The 14,535-nt window shown below is 41.0% G+C and overlaps 1 protein-coding gene across 1 annotated transcript; it reads right to left on the bottom strand.

Moving 5' to 3' along the window:
• Positions 1 to 299: 299 nt before the first annotated feature.
• LOC140307673 (nuclear receptor coactivator 5) lies at positions 300 to 13,280 on the bottom strand. The gene is made up of 9 exons (XM_072386653.1): positions 13,071 to 13,280; positions 12,808 to 12,894; positions 11,305 to 11,378; positions 9,411 to 9,534; positions 5,472 to 5,671; positions 3,748 to 4,026; positions 3,487 to 3,663; positions 1,359 to 1,592; positions 300 to 1,230 (listed from the first exon to the last, which is right to left on the bottom strand). Exons 1-9 carry the CDS (start codon positions 13,130 to 13,132, stop codon positions 1,193 to 1,195), a joined length of 1,275 nt encoding a protein of 424 aa, XP_072242754.1. The 5' UTR covers positions 13,133 to 13,280; the 3' UTR covers positions 300 to 1,192.
• Positions 13,281 to 14,535: the final 1,255 nt, after the last annotated feature.

The raw sequence follows: 14,535 nt of genomic DNA, 5'->3' as shown, positions 1-14,535 counted from the left end.
GTGACTTTAATCACGAATGAAATGTTTGATTTAGAGAGAAAGCTTAAAGAAAGATGCGTCTTTGTTCAGAACATTATAGCGGGACCTGTACATTTATATTAACTTGTACAGATGTTTACTTTAGTCTCTTTTGCTTCTTTTTAAAAACTTGAGCATCCACAATAATGAAGTGCTAGAACACAAGTTGACCAAGTGAGTAGGAACATACGTCATTTTTAATTCTTAATCTTTAAATCTCTTTGAAACAAACAAACAAAAAAAAACATCAAAAATCTCAAACCAAATCCAAAATACTAAAAACACTTTAAGACATTTTATTCATACCAGTTTAACACGGCTGCACCTATAGTTAACCCATCTGCAGCACCAAATGGATGAATATTTACATTATATCCTTTTTGAAAATGAAGACATCAAGTACAAGATTTAAACAATATCTACAAAACAGAAAAGTTGACAGGCAGCTGGAAGGAAAACGAGTCTCTTTACAGATATCCTACATGTTGTACAATGGCTGCTTTTCCCAAACAACAGAGCTGAGAAATCTGCCAACATGATATCTCTCATGCACTTCTACCTCATCCTAACAAACGCAGAGTTGCCTTTAGGTGTGGAAATCAATTTTAATAACCAACCAGAAAGATTGCAGAAATCCTAGCAATGATAAAAAGACGTGCAGAAATCGTAGGACAAACCAAACGTTAATCCAGAATCACAATGAGCCATTTTTAATCATGCTGCTGAAATACTCTCCTCCAGAGACTCTCTGAGGTCTGCTGGTGACATTTCAAGCACCATCTTAAAAGGAAAATAAACAGAACTGACAGGTTACTTGGCAGAACACACACACAAAAAGGAAGAATTCTTGTTACCATCACATCGGAGCGGCCACATGTGAGCGTTAATGTGCAAACTGGATGTACGAAACATTACAAAGAAAAATAAGTTCAATGATGCCTGAGGGATTTTGAAAAAGACACTTAAAACTGTCAGTCTGCATACTCCAGAACATCCTGCATCAATTCATCCACACGAACTTAAAAATATCTAACAATTATCACACTATATTTTAGTTGAATGTGTTTACTACTTACTTTAGGAAAAAAAAGTTAGTGCCGCTGAAAGGTTAGCTGAAATGCTTTTAAACACTGTAAGCTGCATGTGGTACAGTTCTTGTATGTGGATGTAGTTTTTAGTGTCGTGGGCCACTCAGTCGTGGAAGAGGGACACCTGAGAAAAAGAAAGACACGACAAAAAAGTTCTTTCAAAAAGTTCTCTCCATAAACGGGGGATTGAATCCTAAAATCATTTTCAAACTACTGCAACCACACATCACAAAAAAACATGAAATGACCCACCTGGGGTGGATAGAAGTGGAGGGCGAGAACTCTTTAAAGTGGGAGGGGTCACTCGAGGCCCGTGGGGGCCTCTGGGGTGGAATAGGGGACCATGGAGGAGTAGGGGCCCTCGAGGCATACCAGAAGGACCGTAAGGGTTATGTAAGGACAGGGAACCTCGAGGGACAGGGGGCCCTAACGGGCCGGGAAGCCGATGCAAAGAAAGCAGCGGTGGAGGTTTGGTTTTGGGAAAAGCTACAAAGAAAAATATTGCAGAACATTATGAAGATGAAAAGAAGAAAACCACATCAACATGAAGATGGAGCAGATTAAAGTATGTTGTATGAATGGAAGTTATCTGTAGGCAGTACTGAGCAAAAGTTCTGATCAACCCCTCATTTCCTTACATTTTCCTTCCAAGCATCCAGAATTTCCATCTTTTTAATGAGGAACTCCGGTATTTTCAAACATAGACCTTATTTCTGGCATGAAATACATTTATTGATGAAGTGGTCCCAGTAGAGGTGTGTGTAGAATTCCCTCCGTTAGCTCTCCTATAGCTGCAAGTAGCCACATAACAGCAGCTATGAGCTAACAGAGCTATAATACACGTTAGTTTATTCATTCGTCTTAAAATATTGGTGAAATAAAGACAGATAATGCCTTATTTAGAGGCTGCATCGTCTATGCCCCGTTCACTCCGTTATATGGATCTCCAGTTATCTAAATAGCTTCTGAAGGACGCCGACTTTCGCCAAACTGTTCTCGGTGAGTAGATAAACGCATTTCACGCCAGAAATAAGGTCTAGGTTTAATAATACCGGAGTTCCCCTTTAAGTGTTCTTAAGCAACAGTTCTCCAGGCCTTCTGAAGATCTTTCAAAGTTTTTCTTTGGACTTTTGCTGTTTTTCACTGAAGTCCAGTTCTTGTACCTCACCATTTAACAGTGCAGAAAAAAGGTTCCCAACTCAAGGGATGAACCAGTGTTGTGTCGACACATAACACACAACTTAGCAAAGAAGCCATTTTAAATTGGATCTTTAGGCACTTTGTTACCAGCAGCCTGTCACAAAGACACATCATTTGTTCCCATTTCTTTAGTTGCATCTATGAAAAACAGCAAAGATAACACAGTTTGACAGACAGAAAATAGGATTTCTGCAGCAACAAGGTGATTCCCAAAGAGCTATTAGCTGAAAACTTGGCATATCTCAGCATGGTGTGCAGTGTGTCCTTAAAACATTTGAGGAAACTGGACAAGTGGAGGACAAAAGAAGAAGTGTCAGGCCTAAAACTATCTACAGCAGATGAACAGGATCTGAAAGTGATGTCCTTAAGAAAGAGGAAAAAATCCAGCAAAGACCTGACAGGACCTGAGAGATGCATCTGGACCTTCAGCTGATCCAGCTACTGTTGGCCCAAGCCTCATCAGAAATGGTCTCCATGGAAGGGTGGCTGTCAAGAAGCCATTCTTAAGGAAGGGAAACAGGGAGAAATGGCTGAGCTATGCCAAATGACACAAGAAGTGGACTGAAAATCAGTGGCAACAGGTCTTATGGAGGGATGAATCCTCCCCAGAGCCCAGACCTCAACATTATTGAAGCAGTGTGGGATCATCTGACAGAGAACGGAACAAAAGGCAGCCGACATCCAAAGAAGAGCTTTGGGATGTCCTTCAAGAAGCCTGGAGAACTATTCCTGAAGACTACTTAAAGAAATGACAGAAAGCTTGTCTCAGAGGGTTCAGGCTGTGTTGGAGAATAAAGGAGCTCAGACCAGATATTCACTTTAAAGCTCATGATACAAACTCTGTTGCCTCATATGCGGCATTTTCATTTAGGTTTTACATATTTCAATCAACTGCTGCATCTTTTCCCTGTTTTCTGAGAAATAATAGTTGGCTTAAAACTTTTGCACAGTACTGCACATAACAACAGACACTTATTAAAGTAATAAACATAACTAAAAACTAACATCGAGACCCAGTTTGTTCATGCTTTCTAAATAAAAAGTGAAAAGCTAGAAATGGCAGGCAATATAGATGTAGGAACAATAAAAAGAGTAACTCTGACATAAGATATTGTTGCCAGCATGTGGTCCTGAAATCTAAATAAGTAGCTGACTAATTGGTGCAGTCTGAAGTCCTAACCTGGTGAAGGCAGGAGAGGTACAGGTGGAGGTGAGGAGTGATCCGCCATAGAACCCCCTGCTAAAGATCCAGACTGAGGCTGTGAGGGTCCAGGTGGAGTAGGAAGCAGAGGAGGTGGTTTCCCCAATCCTGGAGGTAACGTATTCCCTGTGTCACCATCTGTGTTCGAGGCTAGAGCTAAAAAATATAAAATGAATAAGAATTGCAGCCAGTCACACTGACAGTACGAGGCCAAACCCCTGCTGGTGCCACGTGTTTCACCTTCTATGTGTTCCAGCCGGGAACTGATGTACTCAGAGACGGTTTCCAGCTCCTCGGCGTACAGATGGACTCCCTCCGCTAACAGCATGAGAAGCTGCCGTGTTTCAGAGGGAACAGCGTGGCGTGCGATTTTCTCTCTGTCGAGAAAGTCATCCAGCAGCTGCGACGCCTGCGCTGCAATGTCTGCAGGATCCCTCGGTGGGCGCTCTTTGGGGAGTCCACGACTGTACTCGGCTTGGACAAAGTCCATGGCCTGGTCTTTGGGCATGTTGCGATGGACTGAGGGGGGAATGGAAGGGTTAACGGTGAGCTGAACTGAGAAATGAAATCAAATCAAATCTGTGGGGTTCTTTGGTTTCTCTCACACCAGACTGAGAACTATGGTCTTTATGTGATGTTACGATCAGTAAATTTGTGATAAGTTTTTACTTCGTTAAGCTCTACTTTTGAATGGAAGCTGGTGTGTAATGGAGGGGCAGCAGTAAATACTGCTTTTTATTTAGCTTTGTGCTTGCAATGACCATTTAGTATTAAATTATGCATTTAGATGTGTCTTCTCAGGAAAATTAATCCTTTTAAATGATTTGTGCATTTTCTGGTGATAAATAATATCAGCTTTATGAGGTTTAGGGGCATCTAATCGTGTTTAAATGAATTCATTTTGTCCAATTTGAACATGTGTTTATGGTGAAATGTATTTTTTCTGTGTCACGTGCTACACAGAAGCACCGTCGTTTTGATCCCGTTTATCTGTGTTATGCAGGTGTGTTTGCACATGGTGCACTAATGAGTTTTATTCAACAGTAGCTGAGGTCATCTGATCTGCTGGTTAACACAGGTCCAAACTTGTTCCGGCAGGAAAACACAAACAAACTCTGATGCAACCCCTTCATTTTCCACCTCCATCCAAACAGACTTAAAATGAGTAACTATCATATTTATTGTGAAGGTCCGGAGAAGATTAACCGCACGATTCAGGCATGAATAGAAGCCGCTTCAACCCTAAAACTAATACAGAAATCTAAAAAGGAACACAATAGCAGATGGTATTCTACAGCAGAGATCAGGAGTTTCGCTGCACTCAGTAACTGATACAATCTGATCTGATCAATCTGAAAACACCCTCATTAGGTGAAACTTAAGAAACCAAGTCTTAACCCTCAAAAATTCTAATAAATATGGGGACCTCAACTTGGGCTCCATGTTGTCACAAAGTCCTCATCAGTTGGTGCCCCATCAGCTTTTGGTCCCGTTGGGATTTAACGCACAACCCGGCTGTGATCAGACGCACGTCGAAGGTAGAGAAATACCGAATGAAGTCCAGTCGAAACAAGCCGGACCAACTAAGCTCTCTGACAGAACGATGACTCGTATTCCAAACATGCAACTCAAGTTGTAATGTTTTTGGGTCCTTTTGTCAGCTTTTTAAGTGTGCAGTGCTCTGAAGTGTTGGACAGTTTGTCCAAACACTGTTACTGAATAAATACTGCGTACATTTGATGGACTTTTAAAACACTTAATGTGAACATTTCAGTCTGAGTAAACTTTCAAAGTGGAGAATTGTCTGCATGTTGATGGGAATATTTCTTGTTTTTGTGCATGTCAGATTGTAGGTTGTATAAATGATATTAAACATAAACTGCTTCGGATGGTTGAAAGGGATGGAGGGTTGTACTTAAGGTAGTTTGGGCAAGCTTGAAGGAATACGAGGGGTACGAACTTACTTTTGAGGGATTCTGAGAATATGATAATAGTGCAGGAGGACAGAGCTACGTTTTTCTGCTCCACCAGTATACATAACGGGGAGCCATCTGCTCGGACATCCTGCAGGGCCCGGGTCAGGCCCGATTCCGCTTGAAGGTAGAGCATTTCCACTGACAGGCCACGCTCCTGCAAGCACTGGCTTAGCGATTTGGGGTAATCCCTTTGAGAGGAAGAGAAACACTTTGTTAACTTAACATTTCTGTAGTGCATGTGCATGATCTGGTATACAGAGGAACCTTGACATACATCTCTGATGGGATCAGAGGGTCATCTCTTGGCTGAACATGTGTTTTACCAACAAAAACAAAAAAACAGTTTTTATTCCTGGAGTTTTGGGTGACACTAAAGCCCTTTTCAGACAGGTGTATGAAACCTTTACTTGATCTGTTAACACAGGTCACTTATGTTCATGTTCCTGAATACTTCATAAGGCCATACCCAGCCATGCAAAGCTACAATACCATAACAACTCATCTGTTGAAATCTCACATCTCCAGAAGAGCTGGGAAATTTTCTGAAAATACAACCACTTAAATATGTAATTTGTCAATTTGTTTGAACCTAAATCGACCCGAGAGTCCAAAGAAATTATTTTCAATATCTTCACAAATAAAAACTTAGATGTTAATTTAAAATATAATGCCAGTAACACAGGTTTATATAATCTACAGTAACAGTGTTCTGGAAGATTCTCCAATCAGCAGATTACCTGCTGACAGGTGAGGGTGTCAGGATTGGGTATAAAAGCAGCATCCACCAAAGTTTAGGCTCTCCAACAAGGATGGGTCGTGGCTCACCACTTTGTACCAAACTCCATCAGAGAGCCATCAATAAGTTAAAAAATAAAGAGTAAGATTGTAAAGAACTTTGGTCTTTTAGCATCTACAGAGCAGAATATTGTGAAAAGATTCAGGGAGTCTGGGGAAATCTCAGTGTGGAAAGGCCAAGGACAGAAACCACTGCTGGATGAGCTCGGAGCCCTCAGGCAGCACTGCATGAGAAACCGTCAGGCCACCATGATCAATACAGCCACATGGGCTCAGGAGGAGCTCGGAAAAGCATTTTCACTCAACACAGTCCACGGCTGCATCCAGAAATGTGACCTGAAGCTGTATCACACCAGGAGGAAGCCATATATCAGCTCTGTGCAGAAACACGGCCCGGTTCTCTGGACTCCAGCTCATCTCAGATGGACAGAAAGACAGTGGACACGTGTTCTGTGCTCAGATGAGTCCAAGTTTCAGCTGCTTCTGGGAAAACTGACGTCTGCTTCTACAGAGATGAGAAAGAGCATCCAGGCTGTTATCAGAGAAAGGTTTAAAGCCGGCGTCTGTGATGGTATGGGGCTGCATTAGAGTCCATGGCATGGATGGCTTCATCTGTGTGAAGGTACCACTGATGCAGAGCTGGATGTTGGAGTTCTGGAGAGACAGATGCTGCCATCAAGGTGACGTCTTTTCCCGGGAGGTCCGTGGTTATTTCAGCAGGACGATGCCAGACCTCATTCTGCAGGACTTCCAGCAGCTTCATACACACAGAGTGTGTGTGCTCGGCTGCCTGCCTGCAGTCCACATCTGTCTCCTGCTGCAGATGTTGGAGCATCATGAAGAGGAGAACAAGACAACAACAACCAGGAACTGCTGAGCAGCTGAAACCTTGGATTCAGCAGGAATGGAGACAGATTCCTCTGAGAAACTGCAACAATCAGTGTCCTCGGTTCCCAAAGCATTAAAAAGTGTCATTAAAGGAAGCTGATGGAACACGATGGGAAACATGACTCTGGAACAACTTTTACTGAGTGTTGCTGCATCAGATTCTACATTTGTTTCCATTTTCTGAAAACTATTACTCTGGACTTTGATAAGATTTAAGTTTTTATAACATTTTTTTAAAATTTCCCAACGTTTCTGGTTTAGATCCTATGTTCAAATTTGTTGAACAGGTTGAGTTATTAACAGTGTTTCTTGCAAATAAAGATTTTGTTGCACCTACAGTAACAAATGTAGTTGTGAGGTTTAGGGCTCTTTAGAAGAGAACATATGTAGCTACCCTGCATCTCGTTTCAGAGTAATCAACCTTTTTTGTGCACCATTTAAAAGGGCTTAAAGTCTACAAATCTCTGAACTTTTCAGAAAGATGCTGGTGTGCTAATGGTTGTTTCTTGGAGGTAAACAATCATGTGGATGAAACCGTTAACCCGTGGAACCCTCATTAGTGACAAAAATGATCAGAAAAAAGGCAAAAACTTTTTTGGATCGGCTCGTTGACCCTGGGGGGCTTTTTATCACTGTTCAAGTCGCACGCTTGTTATGAGCTCGAGCAAGAAAGATGTGAATGGAAGCCCTTTGCGTATGAGGCCCGGGGATAGGGGACATCAGAGAAGGCCCTTGAAGTGGTGTATAAAGATGAAGAAGTGGAAAAGTGACGCTCATCCAAACATGAAACCGACATGTTCAGATGCTGTGAGAGTTCATGTCTGAAAAGGGCTGCATACAAGTGTTTGGTTCTGTTGAGTTTAGCGTTGTAGCAGGTCTGTGTTTGTGTTATAAACCAGGTAAAACAGAGTGAATCGGTTTGATGTGTTAGACTTTTCTGTCTAAGAATAAAACACCACAAAACCTTTAAAATGGTCGCAGCAGCTGTTGGAGATGTTTGAGACTGTTGCTGTTTAACTGTGGATAAAAGCATGGATCTTTAATAGTTAACAGGCTTGGATGGTTGCTTGAGTGTGCCCAACAGCAATATTAACATCTATTTTGTGTTGAAACTGAACGCCTGACTCAATTTTTGGCAATAATGGGTACTAAAGCAATAGCTTCAGGAACAGATCTGGTGTTTAAACACCAGTGGAGGATCCTGTTTTGCACCAATAAAATGCGACTATAACAGTGTAATTAACGCTATTAATGCTACGCTGCTTCTTATTTTAATCCTGTTTCTGCCAAAGAAACACAGTGTAAATAAAAACAACTTCATCATTGTCATTTGTGTTAAAATAATCGGTTCATATATTTTTGTGGTAGTGCAACACGTAGAAAGTGTCAATTTTAAATGTGCTTCTATTATCACAACTTTAAACATTTTTATTCATGTAGAAAATAACTACTTGTGTCTGTTGTGAGCCACAGGGGTCCAAAGATGTTTTGAAAAGATGTGATCACACTGGATTTAATATGTGATGATAGCTTTTCATAAGTGAGCGCGTACAAGCGGGAGTGATGCAGTCCAAAACCACATTATCTGTGTGTGTTATTCGAATTTTGAGAAGTTTGAATTTGAACTTCTTTGGTTAGACGAACCCGTTTTAAATATAAAGGCTTTTTGTTGGACTAAAACATTACATTTTTTGCCTGGTGTCGTGTAAAGTTCCTTAATGTTGCACATTTTTACAGCGTTTAGGGTGTTTTTAGCTCATAACTGCTTTGAAACAACCAGAGATTCGTGTTTTATTATTATGATTTGTCAGCTTTCTTGTCGCATCTTGAGCTCCGTTTCCTTATTCGTTCTGAAGCTGGAAGAGTTTGAATGTTGTGTTTATAATCAGTTACAACTATTCCTGTAGTACAGTGTCATGTTAACAGCTTTTATGAGTTATTGTTTATATCATAGTTAAGATGAGTGAGACAGAAAAGTGGGTTTAAAGAGCTGAGCAGACTGGAGCTACACCTCCTGATAACAGCAAATATTTGAGGTTTGTCCCATCTACTGGAGTCATGAGGAATATTTCCACTGCATTAAGATAACAGTCAAACTCTCAGGTCTTACAAGACAACCCCAGTTATAGCTCATGTAAAGACTTTAAAGGTCAGCGTGGTCATTCGATACGTCTGAACAGACGTTTAGAACACAGGAGCCTCACAGGAGTGGTTGTAGTTTGGACCTTTGGTTGAAGTACTCACAGGCACTCGTTGGTGACGGAGAGGACCACGCAGTCAGGCGGCTTCCTCTCCTCCTGCACCTGTCGGTAGAACTTCTGATACAAGGCCTTGCGTCTGTCCGCTGGAGTGCAGGCGTCCGGCTTGGCTGCAGGTTTGAGGAACGGTTAAAGATGTGGAGATGAACCGTGTGATCAGAGTCGATGTAAGAGGACAAAGTTTAAGTTGAGAAACAACATTTTTGCAACTCTGAATAAGCAGTTTACTACATTAAATACTACATTTAAAATACTTTTGCATACAAACCAGTCATGCTTGTAAGGCAGCTGAGCTGAAATAATACTCTATCATGAGATCACGATTATCCACTTACAGCTTTTCTTGCACTTTTATGTGAACATAACTTTGTGTTACATTCCTGCTGATGTATAAATCTTTCCTTCCTTTATTTATATAAATAAAACTGGTGATCCTCATTCAACTAAATCAGTCAGTGGGTTTACATGATGAGATTAACTCAATTATAGCTATAGTTGGGTTATGCTCCTTATCTGAGGGTAATTATCCTTTGTTACATGGCGGTGAATGAATGGAATCACTGGCACAAAGCATGCAATACCACAGCAGATAGGTGGCGCTGTACCCATTTCAACTATCGCTAATAGAGCCTCTCCATCTGTGATGAGCTGGTTATGGCACAGATGATGCACAACGGCGCATTCTCCATCGCGTTGTTTGTTTCTTTCTGACGGCGGCGACAACAACAGTAATATCGTCTCCTTCGACTTCAGGGTGACGATCGCAGGAAAAAATCTGGAGCATGCGCAGAACGCTCGATCGTTATCTCGGGGTCTTAATTCGATCGCAAGTAACCCGATCCGATTTCTTGTCGAATTAAGCTTGTTACAAGAACTGAATAACTCAATCTTATTGTAATTTAGTCATTAATCCGATCCGATGGCGCTCATGTAACCGCTCTGACTGTCTCTCTCTGAAGAAAAATAAACGGGGCACTTCCTTGACTGTGTTTAAATACCGTAATTACAACAGCTGGCTGGTGTTGGACCGTTCGCGGTTTCTACTACCATTGGTTGATGCATTTGTCATACTGCAGTTTGTGGTGTGTTTTCAGACGGTTCTACAGCTTTTTCTACATATCAACGTCACTTGATAAGTAATTGAGGGATGAGCTCTCCTCCTTCCTGTGTGCCAGGCATTTGGGTTTTGTTTCCACGCTCCGTTCTAGGAAGCTTCCAGCTGTGACTGGTGCATGCAGGCACATGGTCAAGAGGCAGTGCTTCATTTACTTTCGCTTAGCTTTGCATTCCATTCATTTTCTATTCCCAATTCAGGGTTGCAGGGGGCTGGGGCCCAGCCCATCACAGGGTCACACAGAGACCATTTAGAGTCTCCAATTAAGCTAACGGCAGCTGGTGTAAACCGGAGTATCTGGAGAGAACCCACAGGACACATGCAAACTCCACAGAAAGCCCGGCCGGGATTCAAACCAGGAACCAAAACCCTCTCACTGTGTGGGGACGGTGCCATGCAGCCCATAGGTGGAGAATTCATTTTAAATAACAGACGATCACGAACATTTAATAGTAGGAGGTCAAAATCGAGAGTTTTTGTTAAGAACCTTTGAGAGTATTTTGAAAACGATAATGTTTCTGTTTATGCATTTAGCAGACGCTTTTATCCAAAGCGACTTACACTAGTAGGCAGTCAGGCTAAGGGGGTCTTGCCTAAGGACCCCTACTTGAGGTAGTACCTTTCATGCAGGGATTTGAACCCATGTCTCCCACACGAAAGAGGTGAAGAGCAAAGAATGTGAAACGCACCAAATAAATTATTCTTGTAAATGTGTTGGCAGGTTCTCACAAAAAAAAATAAAAATAAATAAATAAAATTGTCTCACCAGCTGGCTGATGCTTGAATCCTTCGAACTTCACAGTGCTGCTGAAACTCTGAATTTGTTCCAGTTCTTCATAACTATATAAAAAAAACACAAGTAAAAATAAGTTTTTATAATATAAATGGGGGTTTGTTCTCTGGGTCATGATGATGTTTCACACATCTGATGAGTTTCTGAAATTTAAAACCCCATGTTAAGATCACAGTGAGTTCCTGTCAAAAATCTCACTGCGATGTGCATCAAAGAGTGGATTTCAGAGGTGAATGAAGCACATTTAGCCAAGAAAGAAGTAATCATTTTATTTCTCATGCCGTTTCTTTCAGGAAGACGGAACATCTGCAAAGCCACTGCATACACAGCTGAACGTTTAGGATGCCTAATTTGTCATCTCTGACTGAAAATAACAGCGACAGTCAGCCCTCATCCAAGCCTTATCTGATACCAACAAAGAGGAGTTAAAAACAGCTGCCTTAAGTAGTAGTGCGACTAAAAGACTGGACAAAAGAAAGATACAATCTGTCCAATTTTGGGGCATGGATAGCAAGCAAATTGCCTGCAAAACGGCTAAAAAAAACATGATATGACTGTTCAGTCAGAATTGAATGCTTTAGACTATCCTTTTCAACACAAAGCAGGATGTGAAGCAAAATACTGAACTTAATGTCACAGCTGAGGAAATTATGTCAAGTGAGGCCAACCTCACCCCAAAAACAAGTAAAAAGTACTTTTGCCCACATCTTCAAAATGTATTAGTGCCACAATCCAGACTTAGAAATTGGGAAAACCCTATTTTCAATATGCAGCGTCCATGAGACAAGCATCACCCATGAATCATAAAATATGTCAGCCCTAACCTTGTTCATTTTATTTAACTTGAATCATGAGGAAGTAAGCCGATGAAAGCAGCCAATGTCCAAAGAAAAACACTGAAAGTGCTTCAGAAAGCCTGGACAACTATTGCTCAAGACCACTTTAAAAGATTAGAAGAAAGTCTGGTTGCTTGGGAGGAAATATAAAGAAGTGAGAGCTGGATCAAGACTTTTGAACAAAGCTGTAAATATAAAGACTGTCAGCTTGTAGGTTTATATCAGACGTTTTACCTATTTAAAATCCGTTTTCCCCCCCAACAAACTCAAAAACAACGTATCTGTTGGGCTCTCATTAATAAATAGGACCCAAAGGTCTCACGGAGTATGCTGCAGATTCACTAGTTAGAATGTAATTGGACTCATAACAGTAAAAAGCAATTAAACTTTAAATGTAACAGAATATGGACCTCTGTATGGTAGTATAAGCTGCTCAGTTATATTATATAAAAAGAAAAATGTGGTAATTTCCCCTCAGTGTCCCATCCTTGGATATTGTTTCTTCTCAGTACACAATTAACAGTCTGGAACTAAGCAGAGAAAACACATTCATTGCGGAGTTTCCCGTCATTTCCATTACTTTCAGCACAAACAATGCACTCTGATGTAATCGAACAGGCGTTCAAGAACTGGCTCATACCTGTCCAAAGCATCCTTTAAGTCATCCGTCCTCTCCTCTCTGGTGGGGTACGGAGCTGCTCTCCGAAACAGACGGAGTGGCTGAGCACTGCACAACACAAGAATCAGCTTTATTGGGCGGCATTACGCAAATCTAAAGTTTAAACCGAGTGATGAGATCAGTTTTAAGTTGGTGAGCGGTTTTGTTTTGTCCAGTGGCTGCTTTTTAGCATGCTAGTTGCTAAAGCTAATGCTAATTGTCCGAACAGCAATGAACGGACTCACCTCCCGTTTGGGTTTCCTGGCGGTCGCCGTCCACCTGCAGATGACTTCGCCCAAGACGACATTTTATCTTCACTGCAGCCTCAGCAACCTAATGTTTTTATTAACACGAACTGAGTGGGTATTCCCCGACGCTGCTCCACCAGTGTTGCTAATCTGTCTGCACTGGTGGAAATTAAGTTAAGGGAAGAGAAGGAATTCTTCTTCTACGAGTGGTCACCGCTCTCACCGCAAGTTTACAGGCATCTACCGCCCCCTGCCGGACGACGACATCAGCGGTTTACAACTTTTCTTTTCATACTTCTTCTACTTATTGATGTTATCAAATAAACAAGTTCAACACAGCTCATGCAAGACTGTCATCCCTGCCCTTTGACAGTTAACTAGAAGTACAATAGTTAATAATATTATATTGACAGTTATTAACAAGCCAATAATGGTACAAATGTGTACATTTTCAACAAGTCATCATTTCTATAAGTGACATTATCTGGTTTCTTTTAGTTGTGAATTAAAATACAATGAAACAAAAAACAAAGCAATTCATTAAAAATAAAAAAATACAACGAAAACAAAACTGCAACCTGTCAACATTTCAGACAAAAAATTAGGATATTTCTCTAAGAAAAATATATCTAAAATCTTTTCGTGGTGCATCTCTGAGATGTTGTTTGCAGATTGCAACTAGTGCTAAGTGGACCCTTCTTTTCAGGGTCTCTCTGGGAACCCTGTGAGGGTAAGCTACCAGTTTCAACATCTAGAATACCGTTTAGTTAGTAGTTAAAAGTAGGGTAAAGTTGGCCAATACATAGTTGTCAGATTTAAGTATTCTGCAAAAGAAAAAAAATGGTTATAAAGAGTCCTTTTGAACATTTTTGAGTCTTAACTTGGGAAGCAGTGGCACGTCAGTCAGATTTATTTTACGTTTCCAATAAAAACTTTTCCTATTTCTTTTTTGTTATATATAAAAGCTTAGTTTACTCGACACTGTTGCAACTGTCCATTCCTCACCTCTTGTTCTTTAAAAAGGTTAATTTATCAGTGTGTGTAAATATAAGGAGTGAGAGTGGCTGTTGATAAACAGCTGGAGCTCAGGAGAAGAACAGTCGGAGGGTTGGTGGGGTTAGGACCACATGTGGAAGTGTGAACCCCACGCTGCCGACTGAAGCATGTGTGAATGATTAGAACAAAAAGCACTGTGACATGTAGAGTGAAAGCGCTCCGAGTGGTCACATTGACTAGAAAAGCCCTATACAAGCACAGCCCATTTACTATTAAAAACATTAAGGTAAAATAAGACATATTACTCAAAATTCACATTAAACTTGGTCTTCAATTGCTGCCAATTTGGAAAGTAACTAATGACAGGGTTTTCCAAAAGAATCAGAAAATGTTAAAAGAAAAAGTGATGAATCAGATGAGCTTAAAACCGTCACCAATGAGTCTGCTCATGTTTGTACTGTAAACT

This window comes from Leuresthes tenuis, unplaced genomic scaffold (assembly GCF_036924035.1).
Source record: "Leuresthes tenuis unplaced genomic scaffold, fLeuTen1.0.hap1 SCAF_5, whole genome shotgun sequence".
In the NCBI taxonomy this organism is placed as follows: Eukaryota; Metazoa; Chordata; class Actinopteri; order Atheriniformes; family Atherinopsidae; genus Leuresthes; species Leuresthes tenuis.
The sequence above is the reverse complement of the archived record's forward strand: the minus strand, read 5'-3'. Positions and strand labels throughout refer to the sequence as shown.